The sequence below is a fragment of the Puma concolor genome, chromosome A3 (assembly GCF_028749965.1).
Source record: "Puma concolor isolate L17-30 chromosome A3, mPumCon1.1.hap2, whole genome shotgun sequence".
In the NCBI taxonomy this organism is placed as follows: Eukaryota; Metazoa; Chordata; class Mammalia; order Carnivora; family Felidae; genus Puma; species Puma concolor.
In genome coordinates this window covers 6,479,617-6,503,350 of record NC_141669.1, presented here as the reverse complement: position 1 = coordinate 6,503,350, position 23,734 = coordinate 6,479,617, and the positions used below count along the sequence as shown (strand labels likewise).

General features: G+C 45.0%; 1 protein-coding gene across 4 annotated transcripts in view; it reads left to right on the top strand.

The window, feature by feature from the left end:
• MBOAT2 (membrane bound glycerophospholipid O-acyltransferase 2) overlaps nucleotides 1-23,473 on the top strand; it is a 128,477-nt gene extending 105,004 nt beyond the window's left edge. For 3 of the 4 annotated variants that reach the window (XM_086699972.1, XM_086699969.1, XM_086699970.1), the window contains 8 exons: nucleotides 11-65; nucleotides 5,498-5,681; nucleotides 10,292-10,484; nucleotides 10,853-10,956; nucleotides 14,570-14,634; nucleotides 16,258-16,390; nucleotides 18,571-18,722; nucleotides 20,680-23,473. In XM_086699972.1, the coding sequence (XP_086556098.1) occupies nucleotides 11-65; nucleotides 5,498-5,681; nucleotides 10,292-10,484; nucleotides 10,853-10,956; nucleotides 14,570-14,634; nucleotides 16,258-16,390; nucleotides 18,571-18,722; nucleotides 20,680-20,905 (1,112 nt within the window). In that variant the 3' untranslated portion in view covers nucleotides 20,906-23,473. The remainder of the gene's footprint in view (nucleotides 1-10; nucleotides 66-5,497; nucleotides 5,682-10,291; nucleotides 10,485-10,852; nucleotides 10,957-14,569; nucleotides 14,635-16,257; nucleotides 16,391-18,570; nucleotides 18,723-20,679) is intronic. The other variant, XM_086699971.1, reaches the window with a different exon arrangement.
• Nucleotides 23,474-23,734: the final 261 nt, after the last annotated feature.

Genomic DNA, 23,734 nt, shown 5'->3' with positions numbered 1-23,734 from the left:
TATTTCCCAGGGATGTTTCGAAAGGATGAAGAACTGACTGCATCACAGAGAGGTCTGGCTGTAAGGTACGTGCCCTTCCGTGGTGTCCCGCCATGGTTCACGCTGTCTCTACCTGGGATATACTCGAGTCTCATGGCTAAGGCTGCCTTGTCCTCCTAGAGGTACTGACTTCGTGAAAACCAAAGCTTCCTCCCTCCGCATACCTCCCTCCACCAAATCTGGCTGGGTGAGGCTACATATCCCTTCTAAGGCTCACATAGCACCTTGGATATATCATCACATAGTATGTGCCTCCTGGGTACCATGAGGGTATCACCAAATTTTCTGTCTCTCCTGTGACTTTCTGAGTTCCTGAAGACAGCAAGATCATATAGTCTTCGTGTCTGCCATGTAGTAATGGTCTCCACTTCCATTTACAGACCAATAACTCAATAGCAGGTACTGAGTTAAGATATGTTAATATAGCACATAGATGCCATGTTTTGAAACAACAAAGAACCAGTAAAATATTCTCAGTATTCTTTGAGGAATTTATTCTGGGTTGGTTTCTACTTCCTTTATTATAGTACTCTGTTGTCTTATCTAAGGAATAGCTTAATTTCTTGGATAGGGTCTATCTTAATACAATTAGACATCAAAAACTCCCTTTACCTAAAGGAAAAATTCCCTGGAAGCCCCTTGCTTTCTGTAAATCAAAAACTAACAGGTGCCTGGCTGTCAGAAGAATGAGGTTAAGTTTGTGATAGTGGATAGACCCTACCCTGAGGCTTCCCTCTTGGCAGCATATCTTGGGAATCTTCTTACATTTTCCCCACCTTTAAAATTACTCCATTTTGATATTCTCCGTAGTCAGTATTTACATATCAGTAAACACACACTTGAACAGACAGTTGATGAGCGGGCACTTTGATCTGGATTCTGGGGTCTTTAGGAGTCCTCGGCCCATCCCTGCCACCTCTCGTTAATGGACAGTCAGCTCCCAGTTCCGCCTTGCCCTCCCCCCACACACCTACCTAGCAAAACCCCAAACGCTATTAAATTCACCTCTCCGCCTACCCAGACCGCGGAAGGGAGCAGACTGGAAGAACGTTCGTCCCCGTTGACTGCACTTGTTTTGACGGGGTGGCCCCACGTTTAACATTAGGGCCTTAGCGTGGCCAGTGGCCGCGGTGCGTCTTCCGGTCCGCTCCCGCTCCCGCGCTCTCGTTCCTCAGACGCCCCGCACACCCTCCCCCAACTCAGGGTGGCAGCAAAGTTACTTCATTAACTCCAGGATCTTGCTTCTCGCCCCGGCCCGGGCACTGTCACTCGTCATTTCTCCCTGTCTTTTCGCACTGAAAGGAGAAACACCTTTACCTCACTTTCCCTGCGAGCTGCCTCCCCAGTACTCTGCAGCCTTGTAGAGCAAGCCTCTGTGAGAGATTTGTGTCGCCGTCTCCCCTTCCCCACCCCCCTGCTCTCCTCAGCCCACGGCACTCCGGTGTGTCCCCACTACCGGTCTGATAGCGTTTTTGCAGGTGGCCTTACCCTCGGCAGACGTAATTGTCAGCCTCCCAGCACCATCTGACCCAGCCGATCCGTCAGTCCTTGAACTACATTCCTCACTTGCCTTCCAGGAGGCCACCCTCCTGTGTTCTTCCCACCTCTCTGGCTGTTTCCGTCTGTCTTCTTTGCTGAATCCTCCCCCTCTGAGGCTCACCACTAAAGGCTCGTGGGTTCCAAGGCCATCCTTGGACTCCTCCATGTTCTCTGGGGATCACGTGCCATCCACTGGCCTTCAATACGGTCCACCTATTTGAAGTCTTGTAACTGTCTTCCCACGGCACCTCTCTTCTGAGTTCCAGCCTCACCCTCATCTGCCATTTCAACATCCTGGCGTGGATCTGAGCAGGTGTCTCAAATAGGACAAGTTCCAAAAAGAGCTCCTGATTTCCGTCTCCTCCTTCCCTCTCCCCGGCCCACTACCTGCTTAGTCAACAGCAGTGCCGCTTGAAACTAGCCCCTTGGGGCAAAAACCGAGGCAGACTCATGCTTTCTTACTGCAAATCCACTTCTCTGGCAAGTTAACCTCTTCCTTGGAGACCTGTTTCTCATCTGACCATGACATCTGACTGTCCCTGATCAGACTGGCTTCTCACCATTCCCACTGAGATTGCCCCAGCCGGACCTCGCCCTCTACCGGGCCTACTGGAAAAGCCTCCCCACCAGGGCTCAGTTTTCTCCCTTTTTTCCCTCCACAGTCTGCATTTCACTCAGCAGCCACAGGTCTTTCCGACATGCGTTGGATCATACTATTCCTCTCTTCTGAGGAAGAGCCCACAGCGGCTCCTCATGGAATTAACTGGGGGTGGATTAACACACTTAGGACCGCCAGGTACGGGGCCCGACAAGGGCCACTAGTTGTACACAGACCCCCTTGTCAGAAACCCCCCCTTCCCTGCCATCACTCTCTGTCCCTTGGCCCTCCTTTGTTTTTCTTCACAGTATGTGTTATTGTCTGATAGTATAGATTTATTTTCGATTGTCCTTCTTTCTGCCCCCTTAATGAAACAGCTGTGTGCAGAGAGAAGTTGAGCTCGTTTATGATTATATCCTCATCGCCGAGATAGCAGCTCACCACTGGGGGTGCTTGCGCGCCCTCCCCGGGGACATCAGACAATGTCTGGAGACAGTTTTCGTTGTCACAGTGGAGGGGGGTGACGCTACTGACATCTAGCGGGTGGAGGCCAGGATGCCGCTAAACACCCTCCAGTGCGCAGGACAGCCCCCTGCAACAAAGAGTTATTGTCCAAGAAAGCCCGTAATGCTGAGATTGAGAAGCTCGAACCGAGGACCCAGTGGAGTTGACCCCAAATAAACGCCTATGGAACGAAAAATGGTTCTGTCATTTCATGTCATAAAGGACATGCCTCTCATTTTAAGCAGCAAATACTTCTCATTTTAAGTAGCAAATGTTGTAATTAGCTACTCAGGACGTAAAATGACTTGTCATTTGTTATGACAGTTGAGCCAGGACAGCTTCAGCAAATGTCATGGTTCAGAGTTATCTCCTGTCCTTGCAAATTGTGACACACTGTTTGACTTGGGAGGACTGAGCTGCACGCCTTGATAACCTGGCATTGTTTCGGGGCTTGAAATACTCAGTGTTGAAATGGAGCTGTTTTGGGGGAGCGCAGGAAGTTCGTCACTTCGTGATTGCAGGGCACGCACCCTTGTTTGAGGCAGTGAGAAAGCATTCTCTTTCAGCATCACGGGAAGAAAGACAAGAGACAATCTGCCAGCAGCATGTTTCTCGCCTCAATTTTGAGCCTTCAATAGAAAAGACGTAAAGCTCAAAACAATTTTAAATGTGGAAAAATAATTCTGGAAGAATCTAAAAAGGAGTTTGGCTCCGTGGTGATCCAGCTAGTATCAGATGGACAGGAAGCACAGTTTTCTTTTTTATGTTTTTTTTTAATAAAGACACATATGAGGGGGGTTCTGTCAACTTTTCTTGGCCACAAAGAGTGTGCTTTTTTAAGGAAAGCACTTCTCACATTTAGAGAGGAAGGAAGGATGGTAACATCTTCCAGAAGCCTGCTTCCTGTCCCCAGGTGTAGCTGTTCTTTTAAAAATCTCTTTTTTAAGTTTATTTATTTTGAGAGAGAGACTGAGCACAAGTGGGGGAAGGGGAGAGAGAGAGAGAGAGAGAGTCCTAAGTAGGCTCAGCACTGCTAGAGCAGAGCCCAAGGTGGGGCTCGAACTCATGAACCATGAGATCGTGACCTGAGCCGAAATCAAGAGTTGGACGCTTAACTGACTGAGCCACCCGGGTGCCCCAGCTGTTCTTTTGTTTATGATTGTCAGTGGATAGCAGACTTGATAAATGGAGCTGCTTTCAGGAAATCAATAAGGGGAGCCTGGGTGGCTCAGTAAGTTGAGTCTCCGACTCTTGGTTTCGGCTCAGGTCACGATCTCATGGCTCGTGAGTTCGAGCCCCATGTCGGGCTCCACGCTGACAGCTCAGAGCCTGCTAGGAGCTCCCTCTCCTTGTGCCACGTGTGTGCATGTGCTTGCTTTCTCTCTCAGAATAAAGAAATAAACTTAAAAAAAAAAAGAAAATCAATAAAATGCAGGCTGCTAAGTCACCTGTATGATAACGTATGTATTTTTTACCCGGTTACCTGCAGTAAGAACTAGAATGCTCTGTAAACTTTAGATACCACGTGTCATTTGCACAGACCTCAGAGCATTTGAATGGAAAATGTTGCAAGGCATCCCTCATTGCTTTCTCACACCCACATGCAGTGTATCAGCAAACCCTTAGGTTGTCCTGCCAGAATATACACCAATGCTGCCTCCCAGCCACTGTCCTCTCCTGCCTAGAGATCCCAGTGGCCTCCTGGCTGGTCTTCTGGCTTCCACTGGTGTCCTGCCCACCCTCAGGGGCTACAGGGCTTCTTTTGCAGCATAGGTCTTTTAAAAACCCTCCTGTAGTGTTTCATCGCATTCAGAATAAAGTCCGAAAGTTCCTACCATGGCTTAGAAGGCAAGCCCTACATGATCTCCCCTCGGTTCTCTCGGACTTTCTCCACGTCTCAGCCCCTTCTAGCAACAGCAGCCTCCCTGCTGCGGGGCACGCTCCATCTCAGTGATTTTGCACACACTGTTCCCTCTGCCCTGATCCTTGTCACAGATACTCACAGGACTCCCCGTCTCACTCCTTCCGGGCTCTGCCCAGATGTTGTCTTGTGAGAGAGGCCTTCTTTGACTTGTTCATGTAATAGTAATAGCAATAGTAAAAGTAATAATAGAAACCTTTCTCTTTGTAGTACGTAGCATCTCTGAAAATACTTCATACATGTTTTTAAAGTATCTGTTTTTTGCATCTTCTATGTGAATGCAGAATATGTCTCTATTTTGTTCACTGCAGTATCTCTAGACTGCAGGTGGGCATATACTCGGTGCACACATAAGATTTGTCGAGTGCTTGAATGGTTAGCCAGTCAGGGATGATTCTTTATGCCACGTCTTGTCCGTCTTAGGTTTGTTTTATAATGAAGAAATTAAGTAGAAACCTGTTGTAGTTGGTCATAAAGGCCTGTATGGAGGCTCCCTTTCCCAGAAACACCATTGAGCATCACTACATCCTGGTCTTTTATATTCTTACTGTTTGGGGACACCCGGGTAGCTCAGTCAGTTGAATGTCCGACTTCGGCTCAAGTGGTGATCTCACGGTTCATGAGTTTGAGCCCCGCCTTGGGCTGTCTGCCGTCAGCACGGGACCCGCTTGGGATCCTCTGTTCCCCTCTCTCTGCCCCTCCCCCTGCTTGCCCTCTCTCTCGCCCTCTCAAAAATAAATCAGCATTTTAAAAAATTCTTATTGTATGAATGCAACTGAAAATTGAAGCTTGTTTTATTTTGGAAATGGTAAGGGCAGTGAGGAAGATGATTATTCCTATCAGATTTTCTGAACGCTTACATCACATCTCACAAGCTGCGCGTTTTCCATTTACAGACGCATGCCAAGCCTCCTGGAGTACTTAAGTTACAACTGTAACTTCATGGGCATCCTGGCAGGCCCACTCTGCTCCTACAAAGACTACATTACTTTCATCGAAGGCAGATCGTACCACATGACACGGTCAGGCGAAAACGGAAAAGAAGAAATACAGAACGAGAGAGCAGAGCCATCTCCAAATGTAAGGTCATGAGGTTTATCTGGAGCCTTGATAGCTTGTGTTGACTGATGTTGTTTGTTTAAAGATTCTACTGTTTTCAAGTTTTGAACTTACCCATCTATTTCTTTGAAAATATTTTTCTAAGATAAATGACCCTTCACACTGGACCTAGTAACGATGCCCAGTAGAAGTACAGTCATGATGAAAGAACAAAATGAAGGTTACTTTACAAGCTATGCTGAGATCCTTAGTGAGAGTGATGCTTTATAGTTACGGGATATTTTCCAGGAGAGCCGTTTGTCTGGAACTGACGCAACCTAGTTTTCTAGGCTCTTTCCTTACCTGTATGCCATGTTCCCCTAATTCCCCTTTTCTCCTCCCCTGCTTCTCTGTCCTCTTCCTGATCATCGCTAGTTGAAATCTTACTCCTCTTTAAAAGCCTACATCAAATACCACCTTTCCCGTAAAACTTTTCCTGATTCCCACAATAAAAAAGTTAATAATGGAGCATCTGGGTGGTTCATTCAGCTAAGCCTCTGACTCTTGATTTCAGCTCAGATCACGACCTCACGCTTTGTGAGTTTGAGCCCCAAGTCAGGCTCTGTGCTGACAGTGTGGAGCCTGCTTGGGATCCTCTCTCTCCCCTCTCTCTGTCACTCTCTCTCTCTCTCAAAATAGGTAAATAAACTTTTTAAAAGAGTTAATGGTAGCTGACACTTTGATAGCATTTCCCATGTGCCAAGTCCTGCCGTGGACACTTCACGGTTTGCTCTCTCAGCCCCCCCCAGCACAAGGCAGGTGCTGTTACTCTCACCACTGAATGGACGAGGAAACCAGGCCCACGTCATTTGACCACGATTGCCCAGGTTGGCTGTGGGAGAACTCGGGTTCAAACCCAGGCAGTCTGACTATGAAGTCCGTGCTAAATTGCTTCACAGCGGAGCATAAACTTTATTTCCTCTGAACTGCTGGGAATGATGCTCCTTTATCAAGAAGGGCTCTCAGGCTTTGTGCCAGCTGAGTTTCTGGATTTGATCTGGTAGAATCTTTTGTGGTTTTTAAAAAATTTTTTTTAATGTTTACTTTTTTTTTTTTGAGAGATAGAGACAGCATGAGCTGGGGAGAGGCAGAGAGAGGGGGAGGAGACACAGAATCCGAAGCAGGCTCCAGGCTCTGAGCTGTCGGCACAGAGCCCTATGTGGGGCTCAAACTCACAAACTGTGAGATCATGACCTGAGCCGAAGTCTGATACTTAACCGACTGAGCCACCCAGGCACCATTTTTGTCTTTATTAAAAGTGACTTCCTTTTTAATGTTGGTTTCAAAGAAAAGAATGACGTTATTATAACAAGAGGTAGGCAAACTAACTATGGCCCACGGGCCAAATGCACTCAGCTGCCTGTTTTTGTTTTGGTCCTAGAAAAAAAATCTTTTTAATGTTTATTTGGTTTTGAGAGAGAGAGAGACAGAGCACAAGCTGGGGAGAGGCAGAGAGAGAGGGAGACACAATCCTAAGCAGGCTCCAGGCTCAGCTGTCAGCACAGAGCCCAACGTGGGCTCGAACCCATGAACCGTGAGCTCATGACCTGAACCAAAGTCGGACGCTTAACCGACTGAGCCCCCCAGGCGCCGCTGATCTGGTAGAATCTAAAAGTCCCATGAGAAATAGTCCAGTCAAAAAGTCTGAGACAAAAAAGGGAGCCAGTATGATTTTTCTGAATGTGGGGCTTGGAGCAAAGGATCACCCTCCTTTGAGTTTCTGTAAACTGAAGCATGAATGAAGAAAAGCACACCCAGTCTCTTCTCTGCCATGTGACCCATCGTGTTTTATACCAAAAGGTGCTTTTGTCTTCCCACTTTCTATTACTGGTTACATATTAATCGATAAACGTTGTACCAAGCGGGATCGAATTTCAGGCTTGACATGGAGTACATTCAGATCTCTTCCATTGATTGTTTGGTGTCTCCAGGCTGACCACTTGACCCTTTAGCAGTCTCATTGCCATCAGAGAAAGGAAGGATAATTATAGATAGCTCTGATATTCCAGAATCTTACCCTGGAGTAGTAGAAAGAGTATTAAAAGCTAGGATTCAAGATACTGGACATAATGTTACATAATACTGGAAAAATTTCAAGCGCTTCAAACATGTGAGTAGTAGTAAATCACACCCAACAAAGAAGAATACAAATGTATTCATTCCTTCTGTCACCTCACTCTGAATTTTTATGGGATACACTCTCAGAAAATGTCACTTTCCTTTTTTGGGTTATAGACATCATAAACCAGAGGTTGTTGGCAATGGCAAACGCTCTTAATGTATGATCTCACTGTCTTAATGTATTTGGAATTGAAATTCCAGAGGCATAAAATTTACACGGTCGGAGGTGGTAGTGATTTACAGATCACTCAAAGGTATTTGGAAGCTCTCTGTGCATCAGTGGCGTGGGTAGACTCTTGGGATCCAAAGTAGGGCGGTCAGGTAGCCAGTGGCCCTTTTGTTGGGGACCTCCCAACTGTCTGTATCTAGGTAAGATACGGGTTTGGGTACTAAAACAAGGGCCAAGATAACAGCAGCTTAAAAAGGTAGGACATCTGGTGTCAGTGGTCTGTGGATAATGTGGAGGCCCTGGGGGTGGGGGATCTAAGCCCTCCCCTGTGCTTGCCATCCTTGAGGTGTTGCCCTCATTCACACGGTTTAAGCTGGCTCACCGCAGGAGCTGTCCACGTTACTTGTGCCGACATCACGTGGACCTCGTGGCTACACTCAGCTGCGAAGCGGACTGTGCTGTGTGGTCTTCAGCTAGAGTTCAGTGCCCCCGAGTAAACATTCCATCGTTGTGCAAGAAGGGGAGGGTGGCTTCCGGGGAGCACCCGTCTGCCTCCGCCATGACGTCTGTAGGACTTTTCTCTGAGGCTGCTTAGTTTCTTAGTGAAGGATCCTCCAGCCTTCTGCAGTCTCACGAGGTAGATACAAAGTTGACTGCTGGTTTCTGGAGCTGGCCCGGTCAAGGGGGCTGAGGATTTCACCTCTCAGGATGCAGACTTCCTCCAGAGTCTCTACATTTCCATCCCAGCACTTACCCCGCCCCCCACCCTGGACCTGTGCCCCTAAGCCTGATCTTCTCTGGCTCAGCTTCTCTGAGAGCTAACGTCTGGCCCCCCTGCTGGAATGGTGGAAGGTGCCACCTTATTGAGCAGGAGACTCTGACACCCAGGGCCTGTACCCGGCTTCCCAGGCCCCCACCCCCGCCTCCCCGGGTCCCTGATCTCGCTTTGCCTCAGCCTTTTTGGGGAGTCTCATGGGCGAGTGTGCCTACCACTGGTTGCGATCAGATGTGTGCTACTTGAAGCTTTGTTTTGAGACTGAGACCTGGAAACTTGCACACGTAGTCGGAAGGCCGCAGCCTTTCTCACTGTGTCCCTGAGATGACGCACCCACTTTTTAGGTTAATGTGTCAGGCCATTTTCTCCAGCTCACCTCATTTGTAATTATAATTTCTCTCTAATTACCTGCTTTAAATCTCTTCTCAAATGTATAGGTTAGATATTTTGGGAAGAGGTGAAGAAAAGGTAGCCTTTTCCCTACTGGAGGAGGCTTTCAAAGACATGGAGGAAATAAGAATACGAGCTGCAGCGAGGAGCCCTTGACCACTCAGCCCCTCCTTGCAAGGCCAGCCCCAGAACAAATAACGCTCTTCCAGCAGTGCAGTGAGCCGGGCATGTGCTTTGACTCCTGCCTCTGAGCCGTTTCTTTTGGCCGTGTTACAGAAAGTGTTCACGTATGAACGTTCATTTGCAGGTTAGTTAATTTGAATATTATTAGGTTGCTGAGCAGGACACTCAAAATGCAAGTATTTTGTTACCTCCCATGACCTGGATACAGCCAGCCGTTCCTTTCCTCCACCTGCTTCCCTCCCTCGGCAGGGGCCGTCACCTCCCTTACACCGAGTCGGATGGAAATATTCCGGCCTACTAATGATCCAAAAACACCACGAGTTGAGTTCTCTTACGGTGATTTCGCCTTTCCAGGATACAGTAAAGAATGGCTTTTTTTCTTTCTTTTCCCCATCAGAGTCTTCTGTGCAGATGTTTTTTGTTTTCTCGGGCATGTGGTTCTTTTCGTTTTGTGAACAAAATTGCATCCAAGAACTTTCAGATTTAAAGAGATGTATGAGTTGTTTGTTGCAAAAATAATGTTCATGAGATGCGTAGCGTTTGGGAAATACAGGGTAAAAGCACAATGGAGTAATCAACTGCGTATGAGTGTGTATGTTAAATGTACAATCCACCACCAACAGTTTTTAACGTGACTATTTTCATGTACTCACACCTACGCGCCTGTGTTTGCTTTCAGATTTTTCTTTTTAACCGAAAGTTTTGAAAATACAAATTGATATTTCTAGTGATTTGAGCCATACTCCGGAGGCGTTAGTTGGAGAGAAGGCTGGAAACGGTCTTACTGTGAGACCATGAAGGCTTCAAATGCCGAGCACAGCGTAGCTGATGATTTTTCACCGGGAAAGTTCTAGAATTAATGCTGCATTTGGGAAGATGAATCCAGCAGTAGTGGGTAGAACGAATGAAAAGGGAAATGGATTAAGTTTATGAAGTCTTATCTGGTTCTGTCAGGTTGCAGTTATTCAGAAGCTCTTAGTCTGTGGACTTTCCTTACTATTTCACTTGACCATCTCTAACACCTTACCGGTGGAGTATAACATCGATGAGAATTTTCAAGCTACCGCTTCATGGCCAACAAAAGTCATCTATCTTTACGTCTCTCTTCTGGCTGCCCGACCCAAATACTATTTTGCTTGGACATTAGGTAAGTGACACGTGGTAGACCTCACCGTTCATGTGCTGAAGTGTATCTTACCCAGTGGCTAGCCAGCAGAGTGCCCTCTTGAGGAGATGCAGTTAAAGACCAATTAGGAACATTAGTCATCTATTAGAAGACACAAACCTTGCAGCTCGTATCCTAAATACAAGGATATATCCTACAAACTGTTAGAATGGCCTAAAAACTGGCTCAAGGCCCATTTTATTATAATATCAGATAAAAATGAGGATAAATCTACTTTTACTTTTAAGAATAAAAGATCCTAGTATGTGATAAACATGTACCTTCTGAGAGAACGTGGTAGATTGTTACATAGGTTTTTCATACCTTCTTTTTCACTTTGTTTATTGCAGCGGATGCTATTAATAATGCTGCGGGCTTTGGTTTCAGAGGATATGATGAAAATGGAACGGCTCGTTGGGACTTAATTTCCAACTTGAGAATTCAGCAAATAGAGGTTAGTAAATCATTAACAAGTCAGTTACCCTATGATACTTTACGTACCCCACTTTGCTTTTACAGGTCATGACGCGATGTCCCAAGAGTGATGTTGAAGGCTTTTTAACAATAATAACTTATTTTTCCATTCAACCAATATTTGTGGGTTGTCAATCATGTGCCCCAGGCCCTGGGGATCTAGCGGGTAAGATTGGTGTGACCTGGGCCCTTTGATCGTGGGGCTTTAATCTAGTGGGTGCTACAGAAGGGTAGATTGGGGTCAGAGGGATATAGGGTATGTGGGGGCTACAAGATAAGGTCCAACTCAGATGAGGTAGCTCAGGGAGGGGTCCTGAAGGAAATAGTCTTAAGCTGAGTCCTAAATGATAAATAAGGAGGAGGTTGCCAGGCACTCCAAGTAGAGGGTGATCAACCTGAGAAAGGATTTGTGGCTCATGTTGGGTCATAACAGAGGGAGTGGTGACTGGAGACTGGAGACACAGAAGCCAAGCCGAGATACTTTCAGAGGCCGTATTAAGAGTTTTGAGCTCTCCTAAGAGCGATGGAGTGTGGTGGATGGGTTTTATGCAAGTGAGGTGGTCACAGCTGTGGTTTAGAAGGGTCTGGCTATGTTAGGTAGAATGAGTTGCCCTCGTGGAACAGAGTGGTCTGTTAGGAGGGTGTTGTGTTAATCCAAGGTGATGGTGACCTAGAGTAGGGACAGTGGGACCGGAAAGACATAAGCACCTTGGAGCACTGAGATTCAGCAGAACCCGGTGATGTGCTGGCATCAGCAAGAGAGAATGAGTTATAAATTGGGACCAGATATCTGGCTTAAACCAGTTTTATGGCGATGCCTTTCCCTGGGAGAAGGAACAAAGAACAGGTACAGGTTTGAAGGGGAAGAGACTGTGTGTTCAGATTTCAGACTTAACTAAGTTGTCCGGCAGACAAACCAATGATCAGACACTAGCTGCAACATCTGAGCTGGAGATCCTAATTGGGGAACTAGAAGCGTGTAGCATTTCAGGTTTTGGGAGGAAACCACGAGAGTAGCCATGAGAGAGCAGCGAGAGACCGAGAAGGGATGTGAACCCCCAAGGAGCACCTGTGCCCTTGGCTGGGCAGAGGAAGGCAGGTCAGGAGAAGGAGCCAGAGAAAGGAGAGGAAAAGCAAAAGTAGACGTTGCTTTGCAAGCCTGAGAGAATTATTCCAGCAGTGGCAATTACCAAAACCTAAGGTGAAAAGTTGACCGACAACTTGATAATGAATGGGTCAGGCTGGACCTGCCGCTGAGCCTTACCGTCACTGAACGTTCTTCACGAAAAGTGGGACAGTCAGTCATGAAGCGCCTGTGGAGGTGATGCCATAGGAAACACAGCACCGTCTTTCAAGTACTTTGCCAATACAGTTCAACGTGGTTAGGTCTCTAGATCTTTCTAAATGTAGAGGGAGTGTGCAGTATAGAGAAGTAAGTTAAACGCTGGATCCAGAAGCGGGAAATCTACAGGACAAAGGACCCAATTTCCCCCCACAAGTAAATGCCACAGAAGAGTGGGGGGCAGGGAGGGGCCGCTACAGATTCAGAGAGCAGAGCCAAACACATCATTGCACACTTGTTTGCACCCTCTGAAAAGACCAACTGGAAAACCATGTTTTTAAACAGTCGGGATATTTGGCCACAAAATGAGCGTTAAATGATATTAAGGAGTTAATACTTAGTTTTGTTAGGTCCGATCTTGGTTTTTTGAGAGTCCAGTAAATTCTGAACTATGTACAGGTGAAATAAGATGTCTGATACTTGCCTTGAAATTTTCCTACGATGTCAGTAATGAAAATGGGGAAGGGGAAGGAAAAGCGTAAAGTGTGGAAATTGAGTGATGAATGTATGTATGGCAGTGTTTCTAACTTTGTGTTCATTATCGCCACCCTGAGGAGGTTTTGAGACATGTGTCACCTCATCAACCCCCCCCCCCCCCCGTGAACTTTAATACTGCATACACGTATGTCCGTTTATACATCATGTATATACACATATGCTTTTATACATAAAACGAGTAAGCCTTTTTTGCCCCCAAGAACCAGTTTTCATCCTCTTGGGGGCAATATCGCCCTTGGTGAGAATGCATGGTCTAAGAAAAAGTAAAGAAGGGGCCGCCTGGATGGCTCAGTCGGTTAAGCATCCGACTTAGGCTCAGGTCGTGACCTTGCGGTTCTTGAGTTCAGAGCCCCACATCGGGCTCTCTGCTGTCAGCGCAAAGTCCACCTCAGATCCTCTCTCTCCCTCTCTCTGCCCCTCCCTTGTGTGTGCTCTCTCTCTCTCTCTTTCTCTCAGAAATAAATAAACATTAAAAAAAATTTTTTTAGAGAAAAAATAACGAAGAAGGAGCTAGTTTCCTGAAGGAGGGGAGGGTGATCAGGGTTGGATGCGACTGAGATACGGGCAGTAAGAGCAGGACTCAAATGCCAGCAGCTGTAACACCTGGGGGTTGAGTGATGATTTTGGTAACGGTTTCATGGGAGGGATAAGCTATAGAAGCCAGATGATACAACTCTTAGGCATTTATTACCTGTACAAGGAAGGAGGGTAGAGATAAGGCCATAGCTGAGGGGAACAGGTGAAGGCGAGAGTTTTGTTTAATTTTGTTTTAAAACGGAGAGATTGAGGGGTGCCTGGGTGGCTTAGTCAGTTAAGTGTCTTGACTCTTGGTTTTGGCTCAGGTCCTGATCCTATGGTTCATGGGATCAAGCCCTGCGTTGGGCTCCAGGCTGAGTGTGGAGCCTGCTTGGGATTTTCTCTGTCTCTTTCTGCCCCTCCCATGCTCGCATGTGGGCTTGTGTGCACGTGCATGTGCACTCTCTCAAATAAAAAAAAAAAAAAGTATGGATTTAAGACAAGTCTCAAGTGTTATATGATATTCTGCACTTGGATTCAGAGGTTATAAGTAGAGAAGACGGAAAGTACGGTTGATCTGGGACTCGGAGTTTGATAAGCAGATGAATTAAAAGGAAGAAGAAACAAACGCATCAAGAATTTTGATGAGCGTAATAAATACTGCACCAGTCTAAATGGTGAGAAGGAAGTGAAGACATAGGAGGAGACACTTGCTTAGGGGAGAAGTAGAGATGGGAGACCAGACCTCCTTCTGAGGTCAAGGGGGAAGCTTTTATTGGGAGAGGCTCGAGTGGAGAGGCTGGGAACGTGGATAGATGGCAGTAGTTCGGGTGAGGCCAAGGTTCCGAGCAGCCACAAATGGTGGCTGAAGAGGCGTGGGGGTGACGGAATGGAGAGGCTGTGGCTCGATGGGACGTCCAGTCCCCAGTGAAAGCGTCATGGAAGGGTCATGGAAAGGTCATTTACGTATCAGGAATGTCTTTGGGATAATTCCATGACAACGCCTGTAAATGTTAACATATAGGAGGAAATGGGGATCATCTCGTAGATGTCCTCTCTGAGAAGCAAGTTTTATTTATACAAGCACATTACTGTATTAGAAAAGCAAATATTAAGGAAATAAATCAGTATACCGTCAGCATCAAGTACTTGACTTTTAGCACAACAACATGGTATTGCTTGTATCTAAACCTTCATTATTTTGTTGGCCAAAGAAAAAGGTTCTTTTGTTTTTCAGATGTCAACAAGTTTCAAGATGTTTCTTGATAATTGGAATATTCAGACAGCTCTTTGGCTCAAAAGGTATGTTCCTTCAAGAACAGTCTTTAGCTGTGCTATGGTGTCTAATACTTGAGGTTGAGTTTCACTGAGTTCAGATTCTTGATTCAATAACAGTGTGTTGAGTGACACTGACCTTGGTGTTAACCAGGAAATACTGTTAATGTCTTCCAACGCAAGAGTCTATCGAATCTGAGAACTGTGTTGGCCTGAGTGGTCAATGTTTCTATCCCGGGCTTCTCAGTCCGCCTTCCCAGGCATCTTTCTGAGATCGCCAGTGTCCTCCTACTCTCATTGGTTGGAGATTTGGTTAAATAAAACAGAGTAACTGTACGACCACTGTCCAGATGCCCTAGATTGTCCACAGCAGTTCCAGTTGCAAACATATTTCAGTTTGACAGATCTTTCTGTATGTTAGGCACAGGATACAACGATGAGTAAGACAGAAAGACCCAACCTCTGCAGTCAAAGAATTCACGATCTTGTTAAAAACACAGCAGCGTCACCTGCGCGTTCCCTGTAGCCCTGTAGCGAGGAAGAGCGGAGAGAGAGAGCAGGAGCAGCGAGGCACAGGGGGAGAAGAAGTGCTGGTGCCAGGATCCGTGACGAGGAATTCGTCACACGGCCGAGGGGGAGCCACAGGCAGCCCGAGTGGGGCAACATTTGTAAAAGATGAAGTTAGGGAGTTGTACAGAAACTCCCAGGGACTCTGTCTCCTTGTTCCCAGTGAGATACATTGCTGTATCTCGAGTTTATTTTATGAAACGTTATGGCTCTAAGCACTGTGTAAAGCAGCCTTTTTTGGGAGTGTCCTTTATTTCATGGCAAGTTGCATATCTTTCTGCCTTGAGATACCCACCATATGACATTGTCGCTTTGTGGTACATTGCAGTCTCCCCAGTGGCTACATATTTTCTGAACTAATCTGTGTGTGGTTGTTGTTGTTGTATTTTATTTTATTATTTTTTAAAATGTTTATTTCTTTATTTTTGAGAGAGAGAAACAGAGCATTAAGTGGGGGAGGGGCAGAGAGGGAGCCCAGAATCTGAAACAGGCTCCTGGCTCAGAGCTGTCAGCACAGAGTCTGATGCGGGGCTTGAACCACAAACCATGAGATCATGACGAAGTTGGAGGCTTAACTGACTGAGCCACCCAGGCACCCCTTTGTTGTATTTTAAATTTGATAACTTTTGGGGGCACCTGGCTTGCTCAGTCAATGGAGCATGTGACTCTTGATCTCACGGTCGTGAGTTCAAGCCCCGCATTGGGAGTAGAGATTACTTACTTACTAAATAAATAAATAAATAAATAAATAAATAAATAAGACACCTTTAGAAAGTCTTACTTTCATTTGAGTTCTCTACCATGTTACAGGGAAATTTTAGACTAAGCACATTGAAGTTTTTTGGTAAATAGTATAGATTTCTTTACATGTACCATAAAAAGATGAAAATCAAATTTGTTTTCCTAGATCAATAGGAATATCTAATAGCCTTCACCTCCCTGAGGTCACAGGTCAAGTTGTGGCCGACGACGCTAAGTTGCGGTTGTTTTCCTGGTTGCCCCGGGCCATGTCGGCTGAGAAAAGAATGATCGCTGTGGGCTGTGTGAACTCTAACCACTCAGTGTGGTGTTCATGGTTTCCAGGGTGTGTTACGAACGAGCCTCCTTGAGTCCAACCATCCAGACGTTCGTTCTGTCCGCCATCTGGCACGGGGTTTACCCGGGGTATTACCTGACGTTTCTCACGGGAGTGGTGATGACACTGGCAGCACGAGCCGTGAGTATCTAGAACCCCACGTCGTCCTCGAGGGGGAGTCCACGTGAGTGGGAGGAGGAGGCCGAGCTCACCCTCTCCCCTAAGGCCTCATTCGTGTGGCCGCAGATGGAGCCGTGCTCTGGTTAGAAGCGAGGGGGGCGCCTGGCGTGTTTGTCCAGCGCTCCTGCGGGAGGGACCTGCACAGCGTTGGTTGTCTTTACGCGGTTTTCTGAACGAGAGCTAAAACCTGTGTTAAATAAAGATGGGTTCATTTCACAAACGTTTCCCGAGAGCTGTCCCCGATGAATCCTCCTTTAGGTGAGGAGGGGAGCAGGAAGACCATGGACAGAGCCGGTGGGCCATCCCCGGGTGGCAGGTGCCAACGTTAGAGACAGGACACAGTTCTTTAGAGTGTTGGCTTGGTTGGAACCTGGAGTCGTACTTCGGGAAACAGTTGAGAAATCAGGTTGGTGACATGGGTGGGCAAGGAAGGACAGTTCAGTGTGAGTCCTTGAAAGTGACGTGACCAAAACAGTGCTCGAACAGGCTTCTCCCAGCACGTACAGGTGAGGAGGCCTCATTTAACAAACTAGCAGAGATTTAGTCAGTTTTCAGGTCAATTTTCAGGTGGGGGTACATATGTGCACATGTACAGCACGAGGCATATATGATAGATCCCGTGGGCTTTATAGATAGTAAGTAACATAGTTGTTTAGAGGTGAAAGAAATCCCCTTTGGCTGGGTTGACCAGAGGTGGCCTCATTAGGGAAGCGTGGTTGGATTAGGGCTTTGGAAGATGAAGGTCGTTTTAAAAGTGAGCCAAGTTTGGTGGGGGTAGAACATGACACGGTTGGCCAGGAGACGACATTCTCGAAACCAAGTTTGGAAGTGCCAGTGTGTTTGGAAACGAAAAGTAAATCTGGTTGAAGCAGAGACTTTGTGAATCCCTAAACGGTGGATAATTCTGGAAGGGGGAAGGAGTGCAGGGGGCGGAGGGAGGAGGGCATAATAGAAGGACTTGACAGACGAGGAGAGGGCCCAGCCCTCATGCCGCCTGCAGCCCGGGGAGTCCGGGAAGGTCTTCAAGGAGGGAGATGACCAGTGGAAAGCCGTGCTTCAGGAGAGTGGATTTGCCCCTGGTGGTCGGGGGCGGGGAGGGTGGGTAGGTGCTGCACGGGGAACCAGGCAACATGGTCGGTGTCGGGGCTCGTTCTGGCCACTACGAATGATGGTCTCGCTGTAGGGAGAGCCGTTAACCACACACCAGGTCACTTCTGAGAAACTCGGTGGTATCCTCACGGGGCCGTGTTTCACCTCTGAACATATTAGACAAGAAAAGCAGGGAAGATGATCGTAGAAAAGAGGAAATGATGTTTGGTTAAGTTTGCACATTTCAAAACTGAAATGTTTTGACTTTTTTGGAAGCTAAAAAAAATGTTTGAATAGTGGTTATTAGGAAACACCTATTTTGAGAATGTGTGTCGTTGCCATTTATTCTAAGTGTGTTTGGCCTGAGCTCAGTGTATGATCTTCACTTGTATTTCACAAACCCAGGGCTTCAAGAAGAGGAAGGATGTCTCATTAAGTCATAGTAGAAAACATTGAAAACAGACAGAACTTTATTTATATACTATACCAAATATGATTTAAAGAGCTCTAGGCAGTGTTATTTTTAACTTTGGGGGAAATTAAAAAAAAATTTTTTTTTTAACGTTTATTCATTTCATCTTTTTGAGAGACAGAGAACGTGAGTGGGGGAGGGGCAGAGAGCGAGGGAGACACAGAATCTGAAGCAGACCCCAGTCTCTGAGCTGTCAGCATGGAGCCCGATGCGGGGCTCGAACTCACGGACCGCGAGATCATGACCTGAGCCGAAGTGGGCCGCTTAACCGACGGAGCCACCCAGGTGCCCCGGGAAACTTTTAATTTTAATACAACTTCAAATCTCCAGAAGAGTGGCAGAGAACTCCTACATGCCTTTTACCCACACTCCCACATTTTGCTCTCTCCATATTTTTCACAGATACATGTATTCGTTTTTGCCAAACCAACTTTTCCCGTAATGGCAGCACCACCTTAGACTTGCACCAGCAACGCGTGAGAATGTCAGCCACTGCACGTTCTTGAAGCAGTGGATGTAGTCAGTGTGATTCTGTAGCAACATTGAAGATAAAGCACATATTTTTGTTTCTTTATTTCAGATGAGAAATAACTTTAGACATTATTTCATCAAACCTCCCCAGCTTAAATTATTGTATGATGTTATAACGTGGATAGTGACTCAAATAGCAATAAGTTACACAGTTGTGCCATTTGTACTTCTATCTGTAAAACCGTCATTCATGTTTTACAGGTAAGTGTCACTCTTAAAAATATACCAGTGGGAATAACTTTATTATTATTATTATTATTTTAATGCTTATTTATTATTGAGAGACAGAGACAGAGCATGAGCAGGGGAGGGGCACAGAGAGGAGGAGACGCAGAATCCGAAGCAGGCTCCAGGCTCCGAGCTGTCAGCACAGAGCCCGACGCGGGGCTGGAACTCACAACCGCGAGATCATGACCTGAGCCAAAGTCAGACTCGGCTTAACCGACTGGGCCACCCAGGCGCCCGGGAATAACTTTATTTTTAAGAGCAAGCTCTTTGCTATTGGGTAGTGTAAAAAAAAACATGCCCTAGCCTTACTTTCTGTAGTTAACTTTTTCATCTTAAACCAAGCAGTCCCAAGATTTTTATGGAATGATTCACACCACTTAACCCTCAGACGAATATGACTTAAGAGATGTGCCAGCTGGGCAGCTGCTGCCTCAGGTCTCGCAGAGGTTTAACTAGAAAATGTAGCTGTTCTTTTTACACCTGGATGGTAACTGGACTCACCGTGGGAATCCTTTCACGATGTGTACATGTATCGAATCATCATGTTGCACACCTGAGGCTACTGTAACGTATTAGGTCAGTTGTACCTCACTTAACCAAATAAAAGAAGCAGCATCCGGCTAGATGTGGCCCGTGGGCTGGAGTTTGCTCACCCCTGCCCTGGGGTCAAGGGCTAGGAGTTTATAAGCTGGAGCAAAGGCTTTTGTGTCTCTCGGGATATTCTGGGAGTGGAAGCAAAATAATATCTTCCAGATAATCACGAGTAAGTATTGGTTGAGTCTGTGCACCAAGAGTTCGGGTTGTCAGACTGTTAACTCCAAAAAGGAGAGGATAGGTGAACTTGAAATAAGATGAACAATCAAAAATAGGACAGAGCGGTTTTAAAATGTAGTTTGTTCTTAACAAGGGATTGTTAATCCTTTTCATTGCTTTAGTCAAAAGGAAATAGATTACTTGTATTTCATGAATTTGTTCCCTTCTTACTCTTTTATGTTTCACGGGTACTTTGTCTTCTCTGTATTATGGAAACTCTTGTCTTAAATTCCATGTTTTATCTCTTTATTGTCTCCCTCACCCACCAAATTCCGCTCTCGCTGTGTTAGCGAGATCTTTGAGATCAGACACTTCATCTTTCATAAAGTCCTCATTACCCCAGTGTTTAGAAACGGCAACACAGAACGCGTGGTCAAAAATTGTTGAATGGAATATGGCGACACATACGGACAGACATTAAGGAACTCCACTAAAATGTCCCCTTTTCACAGAATGATTACTTGTTTTTGAATGTGATCGAGCTGTTGGTTAGATTTTCTATCCCAGGTACTTTGTTCATGATCACTTGAACTTACAGCTAAAAAAGTGGCCTCGGTCGCACTTGATTTATACTTAATTTCAGGAATAATACCTCTAATAATATTCTTAATAATGTGACTTTCCTTTATTATATGACAGTGACCATCAAGAGGCAGTATTATCTATTACTCACATCACTGGAATATTTGTAACTTAATCAGGGGCCGTAAACAGCAGAGGAGGCCAGAGCATTTAAGGTCTTTATTATCTCTGCCTTCTCTTTGTTCACTCAGTGTTCGATTCTGTGGATTTGCGAGATTATTCTTAGGTCGCTGCAGCTGCTAATAAGTACCTTTTTGTTTTTGCTCTGTGTAGCCATGGACTTATGACCCTTACAGAGGAATGTGATATGATACCTAGTGTCATGCTCCGAAGCGGTCTGGGCTTATATGCTGCTTTCTAAAAACTCACTAGCATACGCCTTAGAGCTGCATCTCATGGGGCAGGGGTGGGACAGGAATGCAAGAGATGTGGTGCACACATCCTGAGTGGGGCCTGGGACATTTTGACGAGTGTGCAGTTGCTAAGCATCCATGATCAAAATCTAATAAAGTAAATTCTGTTTTTTTTCTTCTAGCTCCTGGTATTACGGCCTGCACATTGCTGGTATCTTAGTATTATTGTTGTTGCCGGTGAAAAAAACTCAAAGAGGAAAGAATACACAGGAAAATGTTCAGCTGGCACGATCCAAAAAGTTTGATGAAAGAGAAAATTCCTTGGGACAGAATAGTTTTTCCACAACAAACAATGTTTGCAATCAGAATCAAGAAATAGCCTCTAGACATTCATCATTAAAACAGTGAAGGGGAAAATATGCTGACGGCTGTTTTTTCTATGTTAACAGAAACCACTCTTAGCACCTTTCAAGGGATTTGTGTTTGTTTGAAAAGAGATTAAGTGGGGGGACATCTGACAGATCTAGGTAGGGAATTTCCTGTATAGCAGATTGGAAACGGAGCGAATAACCCCTCCCAGGCCATGTCCCTGTGGGCCACGCCTTATATAAAAATATTTCCATTATTTCAATGGGCACTCAGGACCTCAGCATATGTCCACACGGTCATATGTGTGCCCTGTTGCTGAATGTATGTTGCGTATCCCAAGGCACCGAAGAGGTGGACAGGTAATTGTGTCAATCTGGATGATTGAGAGAAATTAACTTTTCCAAATGAATGTCTTGCCTTAAACCCTCTATTTCCTGAAATATCGTTCCTAAATGGTATTTTCAAGTGTAATATTGTGAGAACACTGTTTCAATATTTGATGTTATATGCTGTAAAGGAATTCTGGAGGAATTTTGAAACAGGATATTTAAGATGTGGATACTTTAAAAATGCAATAAACATCTCAGTATTGGAAGGGTTTTCTTAAAGTATCTCAGATGACTACAGTATGTAGCGAAACCGCAAACAGGACCGGATGCCAAATTATACGTAGCTTATTTTCCTGGAGAATTTAATTACTTTGTGTCAGTCAGAGCCCGTCAAGGAAGAATTTCTTCAACACAATTAAAGGTGGGTAATGGGATATTTTAAGTTTATTTTCTTAAAAAAAGAAAAAAGCAAGAGAAGATGACAAGGGAAGGAAGGAAGGCATGAATGAAGGAGGCCCCACGAGGACTGGCGTAGAGCCTGCTGGGATGGGGCACAGGTGCACAGTGTAGGTACCACGTGCTCCGCAGACGTGCTTTTCACCTTTACTTATCTGAGTTCTTTGTGATTATGTAAGACATCGAAATGTAATAACTTTTTAATGTGGTGGACTTTGAAATGAAATTTATCAAGCATAAATTATATAGGATTGTTAGAGGGATCCTGAAAACAATAGTGGTGGATTGTGTGAGGGTTATGAAAGAGAAATCACTGAGTAAGGTGACTGTCTAGTCACTTTCTTATGCTTAACAGCTTACTTCCTATTTGGGAAAGTTTTAGGGAGATGAAAGCTTAAAGTCGTGGGGTCTGGCCCACATTTTTAGAAAATAAAATAAATCAGTTTCCAGACTCTTAAATTCTTACATTAAAATGTTGCTCTTCGCTCTTTTTAATGAGTTTTAGGTTCTGTAAGTAGAAGAGTATGCTTTTATCTTACAGGCCATTTTCCCCATAATTGATCTCACCTTGAATTACTAGATGTCCCCTTTAATGCCACAGTCTGGTGACGGGCGTGGTAAGCTGAAAGCAGAGGAGGGGACTGCGAGGCCATCCTGGAGTGTAGGGCTTCGGCCACAGATAGTGAATCACGGGATCATGGGGTTTGAGAGAAGAGCGGGGGACACGGGCCTTCTGACTTCACCTTTATTTGACCAGTCTTTGATTTGACTTCACCTTTATTTGGCCAGTTCATTTCCTTTCTGCCTTACATTTTTAATGCAATGCAAATTGGTTAGGTGTGGTGTGTGTTTTATTTTTGTCGTTAGTAAGTTTGTAAGTGAAGTTAAAGCAGAACCCCTATCTGGCTTGAGCTGCGCAGTATTTCATTTAAAGAGAAACAGCAAGCGTCCTTGGAACTGGTGAGGTCTCAGTCAGCAAAAACATCAGCGTATCTTTTTAGAACTTTAGAAATATCCTGGTCTTTGTTTATAGCAAATGTGGTTATTTTTCTAAAGGTAAAATTTTTCCACCTGCTGAGGTCAGCCATACCCTGCTACTTACTTCCCAGGAAAGGACAGATAGCTAAATAAATTTTCTCTGTTTTCCCATGCATTGAAATTAAGCTAGCTGTGTAACGTGAGACGATGGAAAAGAATAATCATGGAAAATATCTGCCCCCGAAAGGTCTCCTTAGTTTAATTACTGCTGCAGAGAATCTGATCACTATTTTTCAAAAGTAAACAAATTCAGGGTTTAAAGGACAAGTCTAGGCATGTCATAAATGAAAATAAGAGAGCTTAATAAAACTTTTTTTCAGCCCACCTCTAGCCATTAATAAATAATAACTGTTTATTTTTATCACCTATGTCATTTCTCTGCCTGTAAACCTAAAATCATTGTTACCTGTTTCTTGTTCAATGAATGTCCTCATGGTGTTGCCATCCAGGAAGCAAGATGATTGAATAATTTTCCAATTACTTTGAAGATGATACATTATCTATACAGATTGACTGATTTTCATCCCTTTGGATCAACTAGTTTTTTGGTTTTTGTATGAAATGGTTTTAGGATAGCTTTTCTCTAATTTTGTAGAAATTCTCGTAAGTATGTAATCTAGAAGAACTAAAGAAATCTAATTCTCGACCTTTCTTCTCAAGAAGAAACACTTTGTGCTGTGTGAAATGACTGTATCTACTTGGAGTGTTGTAAGGATTAATACTTCTACTTGAAGTGGAAACTGGTATATCTCTACTACTGTTAAGTATAAAGGGATTCATTGTACTATGTGCTTGCTTCTTTTTTAATCAACACAGTAAGATTCAGTCCATATTTATATTATTTCTCCACTCTTCAGTTGTCATGAAACTACTCCAGAGATGATCGGTGAACATCATTATTATACTACTCAGGGAAAAAAAAAAAAAGGGAACAAAAACATTATTCTTCCCTCAATTTCATTTTCTTGAAACAGTAACAGTTAATTTGATGTATCTCAGTGATCACCATTTTACAAGTAGCTTACTCTCAGTTTTAAAAATGAGC